Raw genomic sequence first — 21,823 nt, 5'->3', positions numbered from 1 at the left:
CAATATTTGACATTAATAAATATTTTAAATAAATAAATAAATATTTAACATTAAATAAATAAGAAAATATTTAAAATAAATAAATAAATATTTAACATTAATAAATAAATAAATAATAAAAATAAATAAATATTTAACATTAATTAATAAATATGGTATTAAAAAATTTATAAATATTTAACATAAATAAATTATTATGTATTTAATATATATATATATAAATATTTAACATTAAAAACTAAATAAAATAATATTTAAAATACATGAATAAATAAATATTTAACATTCATAAATAAATAAATAAATAAATATTGAACATGAATTAATAAATAAATGTGTATTTAAAATAAATAAATAAATATTGAACATAGATAAATAAATTAATATTAAAAACAAACAAATAAATAAATAAATAAATAAATATTTAACAGAAATTAATAAATAAATATTTAACATTTATTAATAAATAAAATAAATATTTAAGATAGATAAATAAATAAATAAATAAATAATTTAAATAAATAATAAATAAATTGTGGGCTCTTATTTTGAAGGACGGATCTTTTACCTCCATAAGACGGCGTAAACCACGGCCAGGCTGACCAGCGCCACGCAGGACAGGCCGCAGCCCACGATGAGCGTGACCGACGGGACCCCCGAGTAATCCATCGCCTGGAACACAAGACGGAGACACGCCCGTTAGAGGACCTGGTCATATCCGGTTCCCTGCCACTATTCGTCCCCCGTGATTTGTCGCCCACGAGCGTCAGGTTTGAGGTGTTAGCATTTGTGCGCTTAGACTGCGACGGTCCTTCCGTAAAAGGGGAAAACAACTGTGTCAAGAGTTTAGGGAAGGCCCTGTCCTGTTCCTATAAACGGGCACAAATTCCCACACGGAGGTGTCGTTTCAAAACGAGTCGTCCAGTGGGCAGCGGCGCCGGAACCTGGACCCTGAAGGCTGTGCTTTGCGGCTTGTTGCTACGAATGCTAATGTAAATAGCATTAGCCGCGGTTACTCACGAGCAGCATTTCTAAGTTGTATCTGTTGTATAGTGGGGTTAGCAAGCGAGCTAGCAGCTTTCCGCTGGCGTACACTTTTTAATCAGCCGTTTAGAGACGAGCTAGCCGAGCGGGATGTGATTAATGCCGCGCATCGATACATCCGGTTATTTACGAGCGTTTCCCAGAATCCCGGGCTAATTGTGTGTAAACGTTAGCCTTAGCCTGATAATAAAAAAAGCGCTCGTCCTGCAGACGGGCTACGGTTAGTGATTGTTTACCTCTGAAGGGCGCTTAGAAAGCTGAAGCAGACGCTGCTTCTTATTTTGAATTAGCTTCATGTGTTTCGGCTACGACATTCGCTAACAGTTTAGGGAAGGGCCTTTCCCGTCCCAGCATGGCCCTATGCAGCTTTGGAACGAACCGGAACGTCCGTACTACGAAACGGGCACAAATCCCCACAGACGTACTCCGAATGCACCCTCCACCATGCTTCACATCTCACTATGCAGCTCTGGGACGAATCGGAACGTCGACCGTGAGGCTTTCTCAGCTCTAATTACTACGAAACAGGCACAAATCCCCACAGACGTACTCCGAAATCCTGGGGAAAGATCGCATCCAGGTCCCTCTGTTTCAACAACTCACGGTCAGGCGTCCGAATACTTTCGATCATACAGTGCATATTAAGTAGCTTTGACCTGGTCAGAGTTGCGGTGAGTCCGGTGGACGTAAGGCAGGAAGACCCTGGTCCAAAAAAAGTAGGTACAACCCCAGTTTCAAAAAAGTTGGGTCGGTAAGTAAGGTAGAAAATTTAAGGTAGAAATTTCACCATCTACCGTCCATAATATTAGTAAAACATACAGACACGTTATAGCTTCGTAATAAGAGAGCGCAGGTGCCGGAGTGTCACCTCATATTCATACCCCAGTGTGTTAGTTTGTTTTGAGAATTTCTAAGCACTGAACTGGCGATCATAAGGTTGCCGGTTCGAGTCTCACCTCACCACCGTCGCCGCTGCTGGGCCCCTGAGCGAGGCCCCTAAGTCTCGGATTGCATTCGGTCATGATTGGATGCCGCGGACGTAAACGTAAACACAAACGTCATGCACATTTTTTAAGAAGTGCATATACGAGATGTGAAGCGTGGTGGAGGGTGCGTTCGGAGTGCGTCTGTGGGGATCTGTGCCCCGAATTTGTAGGTCCTTCCCTAAACTGTTGCCACAAAATCAGAAGCGTGATAATCCGTGTCTATGAAAGAGTTGATTTTAAAAAATGCACCGAAACCTCTGACCAAATGTGCGATGTGAAGCCTGGTGGAGGGTGCGTTCGGAGTACGTCTGTGGGGATCTGTGCCCTGAATTTGTGGGTCCTTCCCTAAACTGTTGCCTCAAAAAAATTCTGAATCATGATGGCGCGTGATTGATATAAAAAATGCACCGAAATCTCTGCTCGTTTGTGAAATGTGAAGCCTGGTGGAGGGTGCGTTCGGAGTACGTCTGTGGGGATCTGTGCCCCCAAATTTGTGGGTCCTTCCCTAAACTGTTGCCACAAAAAATTCTGAATCATGATGGATCGTTTCTTTTAGAGGATGGATTTAATGCGCCGGTTGATTTAAAAAACGTGCACTGAAACCTCCAACCAAATGTGCGATGTGAAGCCTGGTGGAGGGTGCGTTCGGAGTACGTCTGTGGGGATCTGTGCCCCAAATTTGTAGGTCCTTCCCTAAACTGCTGCCTCATGCCTCAAAAAATTCAGAATCATGATGGATCGTTTCTTTTAGAGAATCGATATAAAAAATGCACCGAAATTTCCACTCATATGTAAGATGTGAAGCGTGGCGGAGGGTGCGTTCGAAGTACGTCTGTGGGGATTTGTGCCCCCAATGAGTACGGCTGAGCCCAGGAAGTCTCGGTCGACGTTCCGGTTCGTATCAAAGCTCCTGAGGTCGGGGCTTTCGGTGATTTAATGCACCTTCAGATGCTGCAAATGTGAAATGCGAAGCGTGGCGGAGGGTGCGTTCGGAGTGCGTCTGTGGGGATTTGTGCCCATTTAATAACACGTACGGTACATACGTTAGCAGAGCTTTTTATGGCTGAATTCGTTCCAAAGCTGCTGAGGTCAGGTCAGGTCAGGTCAGGTCAGGGCTTATAGGGGCACGACCATACTGGGACGGAATGCAAAATGCGAAGCGTGGCGGAGGGTGCGTTCGAAGTACGTCTGTGGGGATTTGTGCCCCGAATTTGTACGGCTGAGCCGTTCTGGTTCGTTCCAGAGCTCCTGAGGTCAGGGCTTTTGTTGATTTAATGCACCTTTAGATGCCGCAAATGTGAGACGCGAAGCATGGCGGAGGGTGCGTTTTTGAAGTACGTCTGTGGGGATCTGTGCCCTCAATTTGTAGGTCCTTCCCTAAACCGTTGCCTCAAAAAATTCTGAATTGTGATGGATCGTTTCTTTTAGAGAATTGATCTAATGCGCCAAAATCTCCACTCATATGTGAGATGTGAAGCGTGGCGGAGGGTGCGTTCGGAGTACGTCTGTGGGGATTTGTGCCCCTGAATTTGTAGGCCCTTCCCTAAAGTGTTGCCACAAAATCAGAAGCGTGATCATTCGTGTCTATGAAAGAGCCGATTTAAGAAAAGGCACCGAAAGCTCCGACCAAATGTGCGACATGAAGCGTGGCGGAGGGTGCGTTCGGAGTACGTCTGTTTTGTGGCTGAATTCGTCAGGGCTTATATATATATATATATATAGAGGCACGACCTTCCCTAAACTGTTGCCACAGCAAAATCAGAAGCGTGATGGATCCGATTCCCTTGTAAAATTGATTTAATTGCGCCTCTGAAGCGTGGCGGAGGGTGCATATGCGTATTAATATTTATATATCTATGTATTATTTTTGGAAGGGGGGTTAAATTAAATGCATTGTTTTGATTGGATGGCGGGGGATCAATAGGACAGGTTGGCGTGCGCGTGCACGCGCGTGAATCATGCGCGCTCCTCCACAGCGAACGCGCCCGACGAATAAAACAAACGCGCTCCAAGCCCGACAATACAGTCCGATACCGAAAACGCACCACGATCACAGGATCGAATCGCGTCGGCGCATCAAAGCGCATCAAAGCTCTCGGTTACCGGGGAGCGTGAGCGGCGGGCACGCGCGCTTACCGTCTCTAGAGGCTGCTGAGCCAAAATGGCGAAGGCGGACGCGCGTTCACAGAGGCATTTCGTATGCGAGGCATCCGTCAGCACCGTTCTGCATCCTCTGGACGTCCAGCCGCCCCAGGAATGGTTCCTGCCACCACAAATCAGAGGAGAAGCCACATTAGATCCGACACAAATAAAAATATAATTATAATAATAACAAAGAAATAAATCAATTAAATAAATAATAAAATAAAAACGCGGCTCTGGTTCCCGACTCCACACATACTGCGGTATTTAGGAACGGAAAAAAACACATGGAACGATTCCAGCTCTCAGAATAGATGGAAAAAGATCTCAATTCGGTTCTGCATTCGGTTCTGGATCCGGTTCTGGAACTGTCCGTGTGGGACGTGCTGAAAAGCGATTTACGCACAACAAGCGGACAAATCATTACCGATAAAAACCGCGACGCTCCGACCTCCTATCCTCGGTTTCTGGACCTCCCCTGATCAGGATTCTGTACCGTCACTAACGGGCGGCTCGTTCGGACGCTCCCCGGTGAAGGATTAGCCCGTAGGACCGGCGGAACGGGGAGCGGAACGGCGGCGGCAGGCGGGTCTCGCTGCTGTGCTGCTCCTGCGCGCTGCCGCTCCAGCCTGCGAGGGGAGGGGAGGGCGAGTCCGGCACGACCCGGCTGCGCGCGCACAGATTCCCGCCTTTAATCATCCGAACCCGAACCGGCGGGTCTCCTAAAATCATCTGAGAACCTCCGGCGTGACGCAGTGGCTCGGGATCCGGCGCGTTCGGACTCGTTCGCGTGGGTTCGAACCATGCGCGCCACCCCCCCCCCTCACACGGAGTAAATGGTATCGTCCTGTTTTCCTCTCACAGCGTCTCTCTGAGATCTGGAATGAATCGGGACGCCGACTGAGCCTATGTGCGCATGTGCGCTGTTATTGTACTGTGGAATAGGCACACTAGATTCCCATACGCACAACACCGAACCTCACAGTCAGGCGTCCACATACTTTTGGTCGTGTTATTATTTATTTATTTATTATTTGTGTAGGTGTGTTTTTCTCCTGGTCAGGGTCGCAGTGAGTCCGGTAGGCGTAAGGCATTAATACTTCGCACTAAAAAATGTTCCTACAACCCCACTGTCTGCACTAATACAAAATGGCACGAATCCCCACAGACATACTCCAAAATTCCATTCAAGCACACAGTCAGGCGTCCACATACTTTTGGTCATATTTTTATTTTTTTCTCCTGGTCAGGGTTGCAGTGAGTCCACTGGGTGTAAGGAATTAATACTCCAGACTAAAAATGTCAAAAAAAACAAACAAAACTGGGCACAAATCCCCACAGACGCACTCCAAAATGGCATAATCCACACAGTCAGGCGTCCACATACTTTTGTTCTTTAGCTTTTACTGAACAGCAATAATAAGAGTGCAGGTGCTAGACTGGCCGGCCTGCACTACTACAAAATGGGCACAAATCCCCACAGACACACTCCGAAATCCCATTCAAGCACACAGTCAGGCGTCCACATACTTTTGGTCATATATATTTTTTTTCTCCTGGTCAGGGTTGCAGTGAGTCCACTGGGTGTAAGGAATTAATACTCCAGACTTAAAAATGTCAAAAAAAAAAAAAAAAACTGGGCACAAATCCCCACAGACGCACTCCAAAATGGCATAATCCACACAGTCAGGCGTCCACATACTTTTGTTCTTTAGCTTTTACTGAACAGCAATAATAAGAGTGCAGGTGCTAGACTGGCCGGCCTGCACTACTACAAAATGGCACAAATCCCCACAGACACACTCCGAAATCCCATTCAAGCACAAAGTCAGGCGTCCACATACTTTTGGTCACTACACACTGTTTTTGTTAGCCTTGACTGTTAGCATTAGCCATTAGCTTAGCCTTAGCACATGATCTGTTCAGCCTGTTAGCATTAGCGGTTAGCTTAGTCCTAGCGCAGCATGTATAGGGTTAGTCAGGCTAACGGCCGAAAGTATTCGGACGGCCAGTTTAAAAAATGAACGCTATTATAATAGAGAGACGTCTGTGATCTTTTCAGCTAGTGTTCTCACAGGACTCTGGAGTGTGGCTGTGGGAATTTGTGCCTGTTTTTAATCATGCCTTTATATAATAAGGTTCATGCACCCGCCACCACGTTTTACGCCTTTAGGGAAGGTCCTTTCCTGTCCCTGGTTTAAATAAACTCCACAGCCCTGCACAGAGCCCCGCCCCTTCTGGTTATCAAACTCATGTGCAGGTCAGTCGTGAGATGAATCGGAACCACGCAGGGTGGAACAGCCTGAACTCCAGAGCTTTATTATAGAGACGAGAGACGATGTGGAGCCGCTTCAGTACAGAGCAGATTCAGTTCTGTTATTGTGTCAAGGGTTCTTATAGACTCTGAGCCTAAACCCTAAACCCAATCCTAAACCCTGAACTTAATCCTAAATCTAAACCTAATCCCAAGGGTTCTGAGAGGGTTTAGGATCAAATCTTCTCATATGTAGTTCATTTACAAAAAATACCAGACCAGCAGGAAACAATCCCATACAGAAAAACCCTAAACCTAAATCCTGAACCCAATCTAAACCTAATCTAAACCCTAAATCTGATCTAAACCTAAACCTAATTCTAAACCCAATCTAAATCTAAACTCAATCTAAATCTAAACTCAATCTAAACCTAAACTTTATCCTAAACATAAACCCAATCTAAACCTAAACTCAATCCTAAACATAAACCCAATCTAAACCTAAACTCTATCCTAAACATAAACCCAATCTAAACCTAAACTCTATCCTAAACATAAACCCAGTCTAAACCTAAACTTAATCATAAACCCAATCTAAACCTAAACTCAATCCTAAACATAAACCCAATCTAAACCTAAACCCTATTCTAAACATAAACCCAATCTAAACCTAAACTTAATCATAAACCCAATCTAAACCTAAACTCTATCCTAAACATAAACCCAATCTAAACCTAAACTCTATCCTAAACATAAACCCAATCTAAACCTAAACTCTATCCTAAACATAAACCCAATCTAAACCTAAACTCTATCCTAAACATAAACCCAATCTAAACCTAAACTTAATCATGAACCCAATCTAAACCTAAACTCTATCCTAAACATAAACCCAATCTAAACCTAAACTCAATCCTAAACATAAACCCAATCTAAACCTAAACTTAATCATAAACCCAATCTAAACATAAACTCTATCCTAAACATAAACCCAATCTAAACCTAAACTCTATCCTAAACATAAACCCAATCTAAACCTAAACTTAATCATAAACCCAATCTAAACCTAAACTCTATCCTAAACATAAACCCAATCTAAACCTAAAATCCATCCTAAACTTAACCCAATCTAATCCTAATCTTAAACCTAAACCCAATTTAAACCTAAACCTAATCTAAACCTAAACCCAATCTAAATCCAATCCTAAACCTAAACCCAATCTAAACCTAAACTCAATCCTAAACCTAATCCCAATCTAAACCCAATCATAACCCAAAACCTAATCTAAATCTAAACTTAATCTAAACCCAATCTAATCCTAAACTCAGTCCTTACCCCAATCTAAACCCAACCATAACCCAACACCCCACCCTAAACCCTAACTTTAAACCCAATTACAGTACAAGCAGTTCAGATTGAACCACCCTAAACTCAACCCCTTACCCCAACCTGAACCCTAAACTCAAACCTGAACCCTAAACCCTAACCCCAGACCTTAGACCTTTACCCTAAACCCTAACTCATGGTGATACCACTGATGTATCAGTACGGTGTTATTACTCCTGATGAAGGACTGTGGGGATTCTGAACCGTCTCTGTTATCGTCGTATTAAAACATTTGAATCATTATTTTACTTTATTTAAACACCGGTGCCGTAATATTTCTGGTCACCAGTTTCTGCTCCGATTCACCAGATTCAGCGTCGTTTTTAATTTAATTAAAGCTCCAGCGAAGCTTAAACAGCGACAAGTTAAACATGGTTACCAAACCCGGCCATTAATAATCGTACATTTTTATTCGGTGACTCCGTGTTTTCCACTGATATGGAATAGAAGTGGCTTTAAATGAAGGTAATTAACTCTAATTACAAGTAATTAAGTGATAATTACGCTAAATAATTGCAGCTGAAAAGCTAACGTGGATTTAAATCTCGATTCTGTTTGCCGTACGTCCTTCACTTCATTTAACGTCAGATCAATCTCCGGAGGTCCATTAAGCTCCCGTCTCCTTTTCCTGAGCGAGAGTAAACCGCACCAGGCTCTCGAGGCTCCTGACGATACGGGGTCCGAGCCTCGGTGTGGAACTGCCTTAAGTTTAGTCACACCAAGAACACCTCAAAACATCCAGTAAGCAGCAGTTCTGAGGGCAGAAACTCCTTGTTGATGAGGCACTAGGGACAGGCACAGACTTGGCAGAGCTAGAAACGTCCGATGGTTCGATAAACCTCAACGGTACCATCGGTACCAACGTTTTCTCAAAGATCGTTAAATGGCCTCTCAGGTCTTTAGATCCAAATACAGGGATTCTGTTCACCTACTTCCTTTTAAGGTCCAAACCACTTTAATCGGACTGGTGACTCCTAGTTCTAGTATCGACAATACTTCACTTCTGGTGGTAGAGGGTCTGTCTGAAACCCTGGCAAGCTTTCTAAGTAGGCGGCATTTTAGGTCATCCTACACCCTCCCAAGAAGAAGCCTGTCCCCATTCTTAGATGCCTCAAAATGCTCCTACCGAGACACCTCATTCTGAGAGGTTGGCGTCATTGCCGTCTAACTAGAGCGTCTCAACAATCTGCCGTCTAAAGTTCCATGTCCTCTAGAATCCGCTCCACCTAGGAAGCTCGATAGGGTTTCCGACAGACCCCTAGTTTCCGGGGACAAAGTTCCTCTGAAAAACCATAAAGAAACAAACCATTTGTAGAAAGCGAGCACTTACGTGACGGCGCCGTCCCAGAGTACGCAAAACGGATTCAAGGTGCCCTGCAAGACAAAACAGAAGGGATTTAGGTAAATCCTTGCTGGCATCGGTACCGTACGTCTTCTAAGCAGCGATCGGGGCATTTTGGGGACACATAACGACGCCAAGTCATGTTTGAGGGGGGAAGACTGGATGAGGAATCGCCTCCTTGGCACTGTCTGGTGGACGAATAGGTTGCTGAGACTCTCTGGAACAGTTTCCCGGACCGGTGTGAAGGAACGTCTTGCCAGGGGACTTCCTGAGCCAATAAGGGTGTCTTGCAACCAGCAGAGGGAACCTCAAATACCTCATACCTCGGGCATCTACAAGGACATGATCGGCTCCCTCTGAGAGAGGGTAGGAGCACTGAGGAGGGTTCCGTCACGAAGGAATGCCAATCAACCCCCATGAAGTATTCTTCCACCACTTGTACAAACGCCTTGACCAGAAAGCAGGAGTCACTCCCCAGACCCCATCAGGTCTTCCCTTCCTTCCCTCAGACAGTCGCCCAGCTGACTTAGATCTCCTGTCCGTCCAACTAGGGTGTCTTCCAATCGGGAGAGGGAATTGAGTTTATCGAAAGCCTCAAATACCTCATACCTAAGGCATCTACAAGGACATGATCAGCTCCCTCTGTGAGAGCGCTCAGTGCTGCTCCCAAGCCCCAAGGTCGTGTCAGGATGGGCGTCCGGGCAATCCTAGGAATGCCAACTAAGGAGATTGCTCCATAATCCTAGCACACATAGGAGGACCCTCTGAGGTCCTTTCACTACCTGTGCAAACGCCTTGACCGGAAGTAGGAGTCACTGCAGAAGTGCGTCTGCAATTAGTTGACACCCTATCAGGTCTTCCCTTCCTTCCCTTGGACAGTCGACCAACCGGGACCAGGTTTGAGTTGTTAGCGCTAACAGTGAACCCTGAACCACTCGTTGCTTCCACCCAAGTGACTCAGATCTCCTGTCCGTCCAACTAGGGTGTCTTCCAACCGGGACCATGAACCACTTGTTCCTACCCCTCGCCTCGTGACTCGGATCTCCTGTCCGCCCCCATGGGACCGGAACCCGATCGGTCTCCTCTCAGCCCCCTGATTAAGAGACCAATTTGCTAAGTAGCGCTGCTTTCTAGAACTGAAGCTTTTATTGCTCTGCCATCATTTACAAGCCGAGCCTCCTGCAGGAGAAGCTAATCTCATTTATTCAGGGAAGGAGATGATTGGTGGGCCGGAGCTCCGCTAACGGACGGACGTTCGCCTTCGCGGCTCGTAAACGGGGCGCAGAGCGGTGGTTCAGGAATCTGCCAGGACTTGTTTACTGATATCCTCGTCTAGGCATCTGTGCTGTCAACTCAGGACCGGGGTCCTGGAAGGGTCCGGGGAAAGGGTGCTCGGGTGGCGATCCAGGGTTTGAACGTCAGTGGGGCCATCTGCTGGTCGGGCACAGAGGTGACCGGTCCCAGGAGGAGCCTAGCCACTAGAAGGTGCACTTGTTCCAAGCCTGGATAAACGCAGCCGCTGTGGCGACGCCTAGATACGGGATTCTGGGTAAATGTCTTTAATAAGCTAACAGTGTTAGCATGATATGGGTGGTGCCGTGCTTACGTTAGCCAGGTGAGCCAGTTCGATCTCCAGCTGAGCTTCTTTGACCTTCGGTTCCGGCCTCATGGTGACGGCAATGACCTTGGAGTTGACGGCGGTGTTGTTCCTGCGGGGTCAACGACATTCGGTTACATCAAGCTACGTTCCCTTTAGACTAGCTTAGCGTATCTTAGCAATCTGTTCCTGGTATCAGTGTTTAGCTATAGGGTTAGCTATTAGCATAAGGATTAGACTTTCATGTTCCTTTCTAGATTAGCTTAGCATATTTAAGTGACCTGTTCCCTGTCTCAGTGTTTAGCTATATAGCAATTAGCATAGGGATTAGACTTTCATGTTCCTTCTTGATTAGCTTAGCTTAGCGTATCTTATCTTTAGCATTAGGTTAGCAGTTAGCATAGGGATTAGCGTTTTATGTTCCTTCTAGACTAGCTTAGCTTGTGGATCTGTTTCTTGTCTCAGTGTTTAGCTATAAGGTTAGCAATTAGCATAGCTATTAGCATTTCATGCTTGTCTTAGGGATCTGTTCCTTCTCTCCATGTTTAGCTATAGGGTTAGCAATTAGCCTAGGATTTAGCATTTTATTTTCCTTTCTAGATAAGCTTAGTGTATCTTCAGGATCTGTTCCTTATATCAGTGTTTAGCTATAGGGCTAGCATTTAGCATAGGTATGGGACTTTAATGTTTCTTCTTAGATTAGCTTAGCTTAGCTATCTTTAGCTATGAGGTTAGCAACTAGCATAGGGATTAAAATGTCATGGTCCTTCTAGATAAGCTTAGCGTATCTAAGCGATCCATTCCTTGTCTCGGTGTTTGGCTTCTAGATTAGCTTAGCATGTCTTAATTATCTGTTCCTTGCCTCAGTGTTTAACTATAAGGTAGCAATTATCCTAGGAATTAGCATAGGGATTAGCATTTCATGATCCTTTTTAGATTAGCTTAGTGTATCTTATTGATCTGTTCCTTGTCTCAGTGTTTAGCTATATGGTCAAGCCTAAGTTGAGGTTCCGATTCATCCCAAAGCTTTTCTTCATGACTTTATAGAGCTCATTCTGGACAGGAGAGGTCCTTCCCTAAACTCTTGCTGCAGTATTGTGTCAGGTGTCTGTAGAGTCATTACCCCTCTCAGCTCGCGGTTCTCAGGGTTTCTGTGCCCGCAGCGCATTTTCGGTTCGCTAGCGCTCCGCTAGTTTCTCAAAATGCGACATCAGTGCGTCGGCTAATTCGTTTGCTAATCACGTCCCAAAACAACCGAATAAATCCCGCTCATCAGGCCGTCCTCCCCCGGATCAGCGCAGGAACCAAGCGCTACTGCTAATGCATTCTCTGGATGGGTGCCACCAAAACGCCACTGGTGTTAGCGCCAACACTAGCGGGGGTACACCTAGCTCTGTGTTACAAGAGGGCTGCCGCGGCGGCCTAAAGAGTGCTGGAACAGATCCTTAAGATACGCTAATCTAGAAAAAACATGAAAATCCGATCCCTAGGCTAATTGCTAACCCTATAGCTAAACACTAATAGAAGGAACATATTCCTAAGATATAGTAACATAATCTAGAAAGAACATTAATGCTCATTTTTATGCTAATTACTAACCTCATAGCTAAAAACTAAGATAAGGAACATCCCTAAGTTACACTAAGCTAATCTCGAGGAACCATGAAATGCTAATCCCTACGCTAACTGCTATGTCTATAGCTAAACACTGAGACAGGGAACAATTCCTTAATTAACCTAGAAGGAACATAAAATGCTAATCCCTAGGCTAAACACTAACAAAAGCATCAAATCCCTAAGATACTAAATGCTAATCCTTATGCCAATTGCTAACCCTTTAGCTAAACACTGAGACAATCTAGATAAGAGAATAAAATGCTAATCCCTATGCTAACTGTTAACCCTAGAGCTAAACACTGAGACAAGAAACAGATCCTTAAGATATGCTAAGCTAATCTAGAAAGAACATTAATGCAAATTTTTATAGCTAAACACTGAAACAAGTAACAGATCCCTAAGCTGCGTTAAGCAAACCTAGAGGGAGCATGAAATGCTAATCCTTATGCTAATTGCTAACATTTTAAGCTAAACACCGAGACAAGGAACAGATCTCTAAGATATGCTAAGCTAATCTAGAAAAGAACATGAAATGCTAATCCCTGAGACAGGGAACAATCCCTCAATTATGCTAATTAAGCTAATTCAGAAAGGAATATAACGTGCTAATTGCTATGCTAACTGCTAACCCTATAGCTAAATACTGAGACAAGGAACAGATCCTTAAGATGTGCTAAGCTAACCTAGAAGAAACATGAAGTGCTAATCCCTATGCTAACTGGTAACCCTATAGGAGGAGACCTCGTCCTCACTGTTTCAGAGTGATACTACCACCGCCGTGCTTCACAGTGATGGGAGTGAGAGGGAGTCTCTTACCTCGGTGAAGGTAACATCTGTCCCAGCGTCTTGTAGAGGACGGTTCCAAGGATGTACACGGACGAGCCGTCATCTGCCGAGAGGGTCACAGGGTTATGGATGTTAAACGTATGCTACATGGTCAGAAGTATATGGACACCCCAACAAGCCCACGCTCAGGTGTCCCCATACTTTTGTCCAGCTGTTCCACATGAGGAACGCAACCTTCCAGCCAGAGATGCGCCGGTGTGAGCACTTACCTTCAGTATGAGGGACGAAGAAGCCTTTGGGGATGACCACCTTGTCCTCGGAGTTCCTGGCCCAGTCCACCATGCCCTTCCGTCCCTTCATGGGGAAGTTGATGTCGGTGACCACGGACACGGCTGGAAGTCTCTGGATGCTGGCCACTGGAGACAAACAGATCAAGGTCTGATTAATCCTGTAGAACTTAGAGACAGAAGGTCCACGATCGACTGAAGTCCGAGGGAATGGAGCTGGAACAGCCTTGAGCCTTGAGAGCCCAGAGGAGGCTGGACTTACTGCATCCTCAGCCAATCATGATTCAGAAAGTCAGATTATTGGTGACGCTGCATAGGTTTGTGTGGAACTGGATTGGCTTTGAGAATGACGAAGAATCCCAAAGTCCTCCAAAACCTGGTGGAAAGCCTTTCCAGGACCCCCTTTGGACGGATAGAAGGATGGATGGACGGACAGTGAGACCATGTCTTCCAAAACCTGGTGGAGAGCCTTTCCAGGACCTCCTTTGGACGGATGAAGTATGTGGTTGGAGTCTAGGGTTAGGGTGAGGGTTAACCTTGTATGTGGTTGGAGTCGCTCCAGACCGGTCCATTAGAGCCCTGAAATCACAGGGTGGCGTGAGATGTGAGATGTGACGGAAAGCTGGTAGTGCCAGGCGTGGTAATCACAGGGCACGTGGTGTGAAACCACAGGGGGGTGAAAACGGGCCGGGGGGGCAGAGGAACCGGCTTTAAATACCATTCACAGACCGGACGGGACCTCACGAGAGCTTCCTGCGTTTATTTCTTTCTCTCTGTTGTCAGAAGTATGTGGACACCTCCTTAACGTTACAACTGATTCTGATGTCTTTCAGTTTAGGGGCGCCCAGGTGGCGCAGCAGCCTAAAGGGTGCCGGAAGTTGCCGGTTGGAACCTGGTCGGGAGTCCACACGGTCATACACTCAATCGGGTGTTTTTTCTGCCGCCGCTTCTTTTCACCTGCCAGTGTTGGGTTAGCCAACAGCTCCATGAGACCCCCAACTCACCACAAGCGACTGCACGGACCAATTCCAGAGAACGCATAACGTAGCGGTAGCGAGAGGGGGGCAGAGGAACCGGCTTTGAGTACCATTCACAGACCGGACGGGACATCACGAGAGCTTCCTGCCTTTCTTTCTTTTGTCAGAAGTATGTGGACACCACCTTTGTGGTCACACTTCAAAAATAAGCTCCTTCAAGACACAGCCTGACAAACTCCTGCTCATGCATCCTCAAACTTTTATCCATATCGTGTAAATAAACCCTGACGAGGGTACGTCGCCGGGAGGGTGATTGGTACTTTACTGCCGCTCTAACAGCCCGAGCTCCTCTGAAAAATAAAAGCTGTTTCCGACATTAGCGGTGAGGGAAACCACAGCCTGTGGATTATTGTCCTCGGGGAACCATTCCGGAGAGCGCTCGCGGCACCTGCTCCCACCTGCGAATAATAAGTCCAGGGATCATTAAGCAAAATGATGTGCTTAAAATGGCTATGTATTAGCTTTTCCTTACAGGGTAAACGTTTGTGCGGCGGGGGTTGAATGATTGCGTCGTCTCAGCTGAGAGGCGAAACAGAGTTCCATTAAAAAGTAAACGCCGATATCTGGGAGACGGGGTGGCAAGGTAGTCGAATATGCCCGTCCACCGCTGCACACAGTTAAGCGTGTCTGACGACGGAGGACACAGGACATCTATCACTGCGGCTCTCCGAGAATCTAAGGTACCCAAGGTAAGGGTTGCTAGTCTGCAAACAAGATGCGTCTTTAGTACTTCCATCTTTAGAGGAAGCTCAGCGCTGTTGGGCATCTGCCTGGATATGATTGGCTAACGTCTGGGACAGGGGGTAACAGCCTAAGCATTGGCATTGGGCACCACACTTAGTGTGCATCGGTGCGCTCTCAGTGCCGGAAGTGGGTCCGGAGTAAAAACACTGACTGGTATGCGGACCAGACCCACAGTGGCGACTCCTAGATGAGGAAGCAGATGATGAAGAGGAGTCAGGGCACCCTCCTCCTCCGGAAACGGTCTCAGCATAGGGCTCCACACTCATCAGGGTGCCGGTCCCAGGTCCAAATAGAAGTAGGAGGGTTGCGCCAGGAAGTGGATCTGGAGTAAAAATAGACCTGACAAGTTTGGTATGTGGACCAGTGGCGACTCCTAAGGAAAGAGGAGCCAGAACTCCTAAAGAATCTCGGCCAGTTTCTCAAGGGCAACCGTCTTATTTGAGTCCCACCAAAGATTTTCTATGACGGCCCCTCCAGAATCTCCAAGGACTTGATGGACTTTGGGGTAAAAACCTGATGTAGACTATAGGTAGGAAGTCTTAAAGGGAGACTTCTCAGACGAGCGGCTGAAAGAAGTACCGACAAGCTGACAATCAGGCGTCCCAATACTTTTGGTCACACAGCGTAAGATCACGACGAGGATGATTGCAGACGTTTCCATTCTCCCCCGTAGCTCCATCCTAAATGGCTTCCTGAAATAATTACTTCTTGCCGTGGCAGCATCTTGGCAGCTTTAAAAACGTCCTTTTTTTTAAGCGACCTGCTGCAGCTCTGGTTGAACATCATGTCCGGAGACTCGCCGTTAGACCCGGAGGGTGAGGAAACGGCGCTACCTTCATTACGCTTCATATTTGTCAGCGCTTTCCTTTTATTTCATGCGGCCGCCTTCATTTAATTAATCCGACATCCTTTGGGTCGCCCCGGGAGGACGAGGGTCCTCGTTAGAAGATGCTATGATTTAAAGTTCACTGTAAAAAGTGCTTTCCGAATAGATTTGACATCTTGGCGGCGCCTCGATCAGACCGTAGGAGTCGCTAGCCACTCACATCCAGCCGTCCTTCCTTTTGGCACTGCTGTCCGACTGCTGGGCCACCCCAGGGGCAGAATTACATATTTGATGGCGCAGTGGACCCTGGGGATCCAGGGTTCAAATCTCAGAGTTGCTCCCGGTTGGTTGGGCAACAGCCCAAGGCGGTGGCCGAAACAGCGTAGGCAATGGGCGCCACACTCATCAGTGCGCTCTCAGTTCCAGTCCCAAGTCCGGCCAAGTTTGGTATGCGGACCAGACCCACAGCAGCGACTCCTAGATAAGTAAGCAGCGCAAATGACCTCCAATTTCCTCCGAGCTGTATTAGCATAACCCTTGAACACATTACCGCGACGCCGGAGGAGAGTGTCGCAAACCAAATTAGGCCGAATTAGTGGGACAAACTTGGCCTCCTAATTAATTTACTTGATGTTTTTTTCCCCCGCCGCCACTTCACACCATTTATCTTCCGTTATTATTAACACGCTGAGTCACCGGGAGCAGCTGCTCGCCGACCAGACTACTCCGGAGCCGGGGGGCCTGCCTTCAAACCTTGGTCCCTGTCTAGAGACAGCCCGGTCCTCCACACGTCAACGAGTCTACTGTACCCCTTTACTTGCACCACCAAGTGGTGGTCACTTCATTACGCCAGCCGGAGAGCTGTACCGTGTACCTGTACTTGAAGATCACACTATGCTCTTCAGCGCTTCCTCCAGACCAGCAGGAGTTGCTGTTGCAGTGACAGGAGAAGCACGATCTGACCCTCCCTCCCTCAGACAAAGCCAATCAAGTCTGATGAACATCGATCACTAAGAACGAGACTCACACTCCAGTGAGTGTTCCTCAAAGAACTTACCGAGGTTCCCCGTCATCAGGTAAGCGTTGTGGAAATCCTTCATGCCCAGGCCGACGATGTGGATGAACTCCTCGATGACCTGCATCAGCTCCACCGCACCCGGGTAGATCTGAAAAACAGTACCAGAATAACAGCTTGTGTGAGGGAGGTTTGGCGTCCCACAGGGTTCGATCCAAGGTTTGTTGCTTTTCTCGCCTATATTCGCTTAATATGCTGCTAAAAGCTCAGGACATCCGAAGGTTTCCTGCGGAATCTGGTACCGGGTACAATGAGATGATGGAGCCTAGACAGGGGGTCAGTCCATCACAAGATTTAAAGCTAGCGTAGCCAATCCACCTACCGCCAGGTCAAAGGAACTTGAAGCAAACGAATGCAGACTAGCAGGGTGCCTGTACTCTATTTTAATTTCTAGCAGCGCCACCGGCTGCACAAAGTGACAGACGCTAATTAACACCCGCGGCGAGAAGATGAACCACGGAGTCAAATACCTAATAACATCACTGGGCAGAACAGACCCACGGGTGCTGGGTCCAAGCCAGAGCTGTCAGTCTAGCATTGGCTCTCTCAAGCGCTGTGCACTCGTCTTCTTCTCCATGGCAACAGGGCCCGGTGACGCGTGGGAGAAACGCGTAGCGAGGGGGGAAACGGCCGAGACAGACGACCATTAAAGGAGGAGAGAGAGATTCTAGCTGGCTAGCGCTCTCATTTCTGAGTCAGACCGTATTTACTTCCCAGAATAGCACAGAACCTCAAACCAGCTGCAGATCTAAGTATGGCGGTTCGTCCCTAAGACAAAAGGGGCATCAGGGGCATCAACCCCCTGGATCCTCAGCTCCAAGGTCACCCAGCACTGACCAGGACATATTTCTACCTTCCACCCTGTCGATGCTGCAATGTCCACCAGATCCACATGGTGGCAGCAGGACTGGCACCACACGTTTGGTGCCTCCTGGGAGGTCAAATATTACGATCCCGTCTTGGAGATCATTTCTCCGGAGCTCCTGGAGCTTGTGGAACTTACATGTAGACCTGGGTGCGCCGAGGAATGACTGGCACCCCTTCGATGCAGGGGTGGCTTCTCTATCCTGGACTTGCCAAGCTGCGACTGTTGGGGTCCCTTGAGCAAGGACAACTGAAAAGTGTCCAAAGTGGTCAACGTTCTGGAACGGTCTGTGTGTACAATGACCAGGCAGGAAACACTCAGCTCCAGCCAGGAATCCATCCTGGATCCATCCAGTCCATCGTAAGGCACTTAGTTGCCCACCCAGGTCTACATGCAAGTTCCACAAGCTCCATGAGCCCCAATGATCTCCAAGACAGGATCGTGATATTTTACCTCCCAGGGCTCAAAGAGACAGAGAGCCATCACAGAAACCAGAGAACGTGTGGTGCCAGTCCTGCTGCCACCATGTGGATCTGGTGGACACTGCAGCATCGACAGGGTGGAACTTCTACCTACAGAAGGTTTAAATTCTGGACTTGCCAAGCTGTGACTGTTGGGGTCCCTTAGACAACTCAAAAGTGTCCAAAGTGGTCAACTAGTGCACACCCAGGTCTAGACTTAGTGGATTAGGTCTAGATCTGGTAATATGGACTGTAGATGGTGAAATCAAATCTAAGCAGTTGCTGTTTAACTGTCCGGCTAGTCAGTAGTAGGGTGTCGCAACAGGACTCACCTGCTGGGCGTCCTCCCACTTGTCCCGGTTCTCCTCCTCCAGAAGGTTACTGATGATCTGGAAGAAGTTCTGTACAGGAGACACAAAGTCAAAAATACAGAGCGGGTGTCCCAATACTTTCGGATGTAGGATGCTCCTACGATATCAATAATTCAGGGACGTCGCTGATCTAATATTGTGTTGCTTCTGCCCCGCCGCGGCTAACGCTAGCACAAGCTTCCCTCCTGCAGGTGCTTTATGAATAGACACACACACACACACACAAACACTCGCCGCATAATGAAGCATCTCTCCCGCAGCCCAAACAAATGGCATCTTGGGTAATTACAGAGACGAGCCACAACAGTCATGTGTGGGAAGATGGATCTGTCCGGTGCGCCAGGGAGCTTCCGCTGCTCCCGCTTTAGCAAACACACGTCTGCAAAACCGCCACCCCCGACCGTCTCCTCCAAACCACCTCGGGAGGTGACGCAGACCTGGAAGGTCCCTAGGGAATCGAACCCAGGACCTTTTCACTACCCACCGGGCTATACTACATATACTGTACTATAACGCAATGTGGTGGATTGAGTAGCTCAACACCTTTACACCCACCATGGGTGACAGAGAAGTCCCGCCCACAGAGACACCTCACAGGTCTACTAAGCACAAAGAGCGGCCAATCAGGACGCTCCGTTTGTCCCGCTCTCTCACCACGTGTGGTTTATCGTCAGGAGACTCCCTGAACTTTCGGGAGAGCTGGGACGCTGCTCAAGTGCTTTATGCTCCTCTAGACAGGTCACTGGAGTTACTCCTTGCTAAGTCAAGGTCATAGCTGGACAGGTCACTGGAGTTACTCCTCGTCAAATCAAGGTCATAACTAGACACCAGGCAGGTAACTGGAGTTACTTCTTGCTAGATCAAGGTCATGACTAGACACCAGGCAGGTAACTGGAGTTACTCCTCGTCAAATCAAGGTCATAACTGGACTGTTCACTGGAGTTACTCCACGTCAAATCAAGGTCATAACGAGGGTCTTAATAAAGGTTGGGGACTGGACTTAAAGGACTCAAGGGGTCTTCGTCCTGTTGCCTGACCAACTTTTGTCAATAAAATATAAAAAGGACCGCGCTTACCTGTACATCGTCGGAGGACGGCTCATAGCTGGCCCTCTTAAAAGTGTCCGTGACGTTCCGTAAGATTTCCACAGACGAGAGCAGGTCGCCGGCGTAGAAGTTGCGCCTCTGGGTGAGGTCCAGTAAGACTTTGGTGACCTGGGACATACCGTCTCCGGCTAGATTTCTCTGACCCTTGGCGAGGTGTCCCTGAACCTGCGGTGAGAAAAAATACCTAATGAATTGCTTTTCAGAAGCAACGTGTCCTGATACTTCGGTCCGTACGGTGTACCTACCGACTGCTGTAGGTATCTGTATTCGTTCTGGATGCATCGGGCGTAGCTGGGCTGCTCCCAGTACGCAATCCCTCGATGATCCAAGGAGCAGCGTCGACTAGTGGTGCCTGCAGTAAGTGACACATTACCAGGTTAGGGTTCCTACTCTTCCTACAAGAACCAGCCTGGCAGAAAAATGCCACGCTACGTATTAAGTCGTATTCGCTACAGGTTCGCATGGGCGACGTTAACACGGCTTTCACACCCCTGCCAGTCCCGGTTAAACCGCATCCCCTCCTGCGTAGATGCTCGAACGCACCTTAGGACTCTTCGTACCGGCTGAGCTGCACCTACGTCTCCTTAAAAGCCGACTGCGGAGACACAAATCCGTTTATATGCAGCGTAATCCGCTCGCCCGGGTGTTATCTCTGGCGCCAGTCAGCCGAACATCGCTCGCTCCTACACACCTATTATTCTCTCGGCCGGAAGCACGACAGATTCGCTTTCGAACACCGTGCTTAAGGTTCACGCCTCGGAGGTTGTCTGGTTTTTACTAAGCAGGATATTCCGCCAGCATACCAGCTCGAATCTCAGCTCCTCTACACGAATGGACACTAGTCCGCTGGGTGGGAAAAGACCGGACTAAAAAGGGTAAGTAAGGACCCTGGTTAGCAGTGCTTACCTGTGGCGTTGGGTGGGCACCTGTTGAAGGCTAGTTCTCCGGACGGGGTTCTCCGCCATAACATGGATACTGCATAGTCCTCAGGACAGATCTCGTAGGGAGCTGCAGATCAGAAGACAAGAAGGAGTCAATTACATCAAGTAAATACTGGAGGCCACTGGAGTCCCTCCCTGTTGAGTCAAGGTCATAACTAGACACTAGGCAGGTAACTGGAGTTACTCCCCCTTCTACACAAATCAAAGTCATAACTGGACAGGTCACTGGAGTTACTCACCATCAAATTCAGGTCACAGGTAACTAGAGTCCCTCCCTGCTAGGTCAAGGTCATAACTAAACACTAGGCAGGTCACTGGAGTGACTCCATGCAAATTAAGGTCATAACAGGACAGGTCACCTCAAGTGCTGGTTATGTGCAGACTTACCCGGACACCGCTGCTCACTGCACTTCCGGACCTCCTCCCCGTTGCCGTCGCACTGCTGCCCGGTGACCGCCTGGCCCTGGCACACACGCACCCGCCTCTGCCAGCCCCCGTCACACGACTTCGAGCACCCACTCCACGGCCCCCACGGGTTCCACTGACCGTTTGCTGAGCGGCAGGAACAAGCACACGTAATTTAATTAATAAAAATCACGACGATGAAATGTAGGCGCGAGGGGCCGCCGGGCCGACTCGGCCGTAACTCCTCCGGCTTTGCCAATATTAAAACGGGTTTTACGACGGAGGTTGGAACGCTGGCGGCGTGCTTTATGGTGTTTTAATGAACGGCATAAAAAATCCCGTGTGGGGTAAAATGTAAAAAAAAGGAAACAGATGTCGAAGTTTTGTGACGTCGTAAATCGTAGCGCGGAAATATCGGTGTGAAAGGAGTGCTATTCACCGAACCCTGACCGATGTTCACCTCGATTTCTTACGCCGTGCATATACTCAAGGACGGGTTCCTTTTTCCAGGAGCACGTTTGGTGCCTGAATGGGACCAAGGTCGTAAGCA

At 47.6% G+C, this 21,823-nt stretch overlaps 1 protein-coding gene across 1 annotated transcript in view; it reads right to left on the bottom strand.

The window, feature by feature from the left end:
* adgrb3 (adhesion G protein-coupled receptor B3) overlaps positions 1-21,823 on the bottom strand; it is a 72,100-nt gene that overhangs the window by 12,013 nt on the left and 38,264 nt on the right. Inside the window, exons 7-18 of the mRNA XM_063008168.1 lie at positions 21,256-21,420; positions 20,834-20,935; positions 20,173-20,279; positions 19,898-20,092; positions 18,783-18,851; positions 17,107-17,215; positions 13,425-13,571; positions 13,186-13,258; positions 10,762-10,864; positions 9,144-9,187; positions 4,167-4,293; positions 569-672 (exon numbers count right to left, since the gene is read on the bottom strand). Of these exons, the coding sequence (XP_062864238.1) occupies positions 569-672; positions 4,167-4,293; positions 9,144-9,187; positions 10,762-10,864; positions 13,186-13,258; positions 13,425-13,571; positions 17,107-17,215; positions 18,783-18,851; positions 19,898-20,092; positions 20,173-20,279; positions 20,834-20,935; positions 21,256-21,420 (1,345 nt within the window). The remainder of the gene's footprint in view (positions 1-568; positions 673-4,166; positions 4,294-9,143; positions 9,188-10,761; positions 10,865-13,185; positions 13,259-13,424; positions 13,572-17,106; positions 17,216-18,782; positions 18,852-19,897; positions 20,093-20,172; positions 20,280-20,833; positions 20,936-21,255; positions 21,421-21,823) is intronic.

This window comes from Trichomycterus rosablanca, chromosome 14 (genome assembly GCF_030014385.1).
Source record: "Trichomycterus rosablanca isolate fTriRos1 chromosome 14, fTriRos1.hap1, whole genome shotgun sequence".
Classification (NCBI taxonomy): Eukaryota; Metazoa; Chordata; class Actinopteri; order Siluriformes; family Trichomycteridae; genus Trichomycterus; species Trichomycterus rosablanca.
The sequence above is the reverse complement of the archived record's forward strand: the minus strand, read 5'-3'. Positions and strand labels throughout refer to the sequence as shown.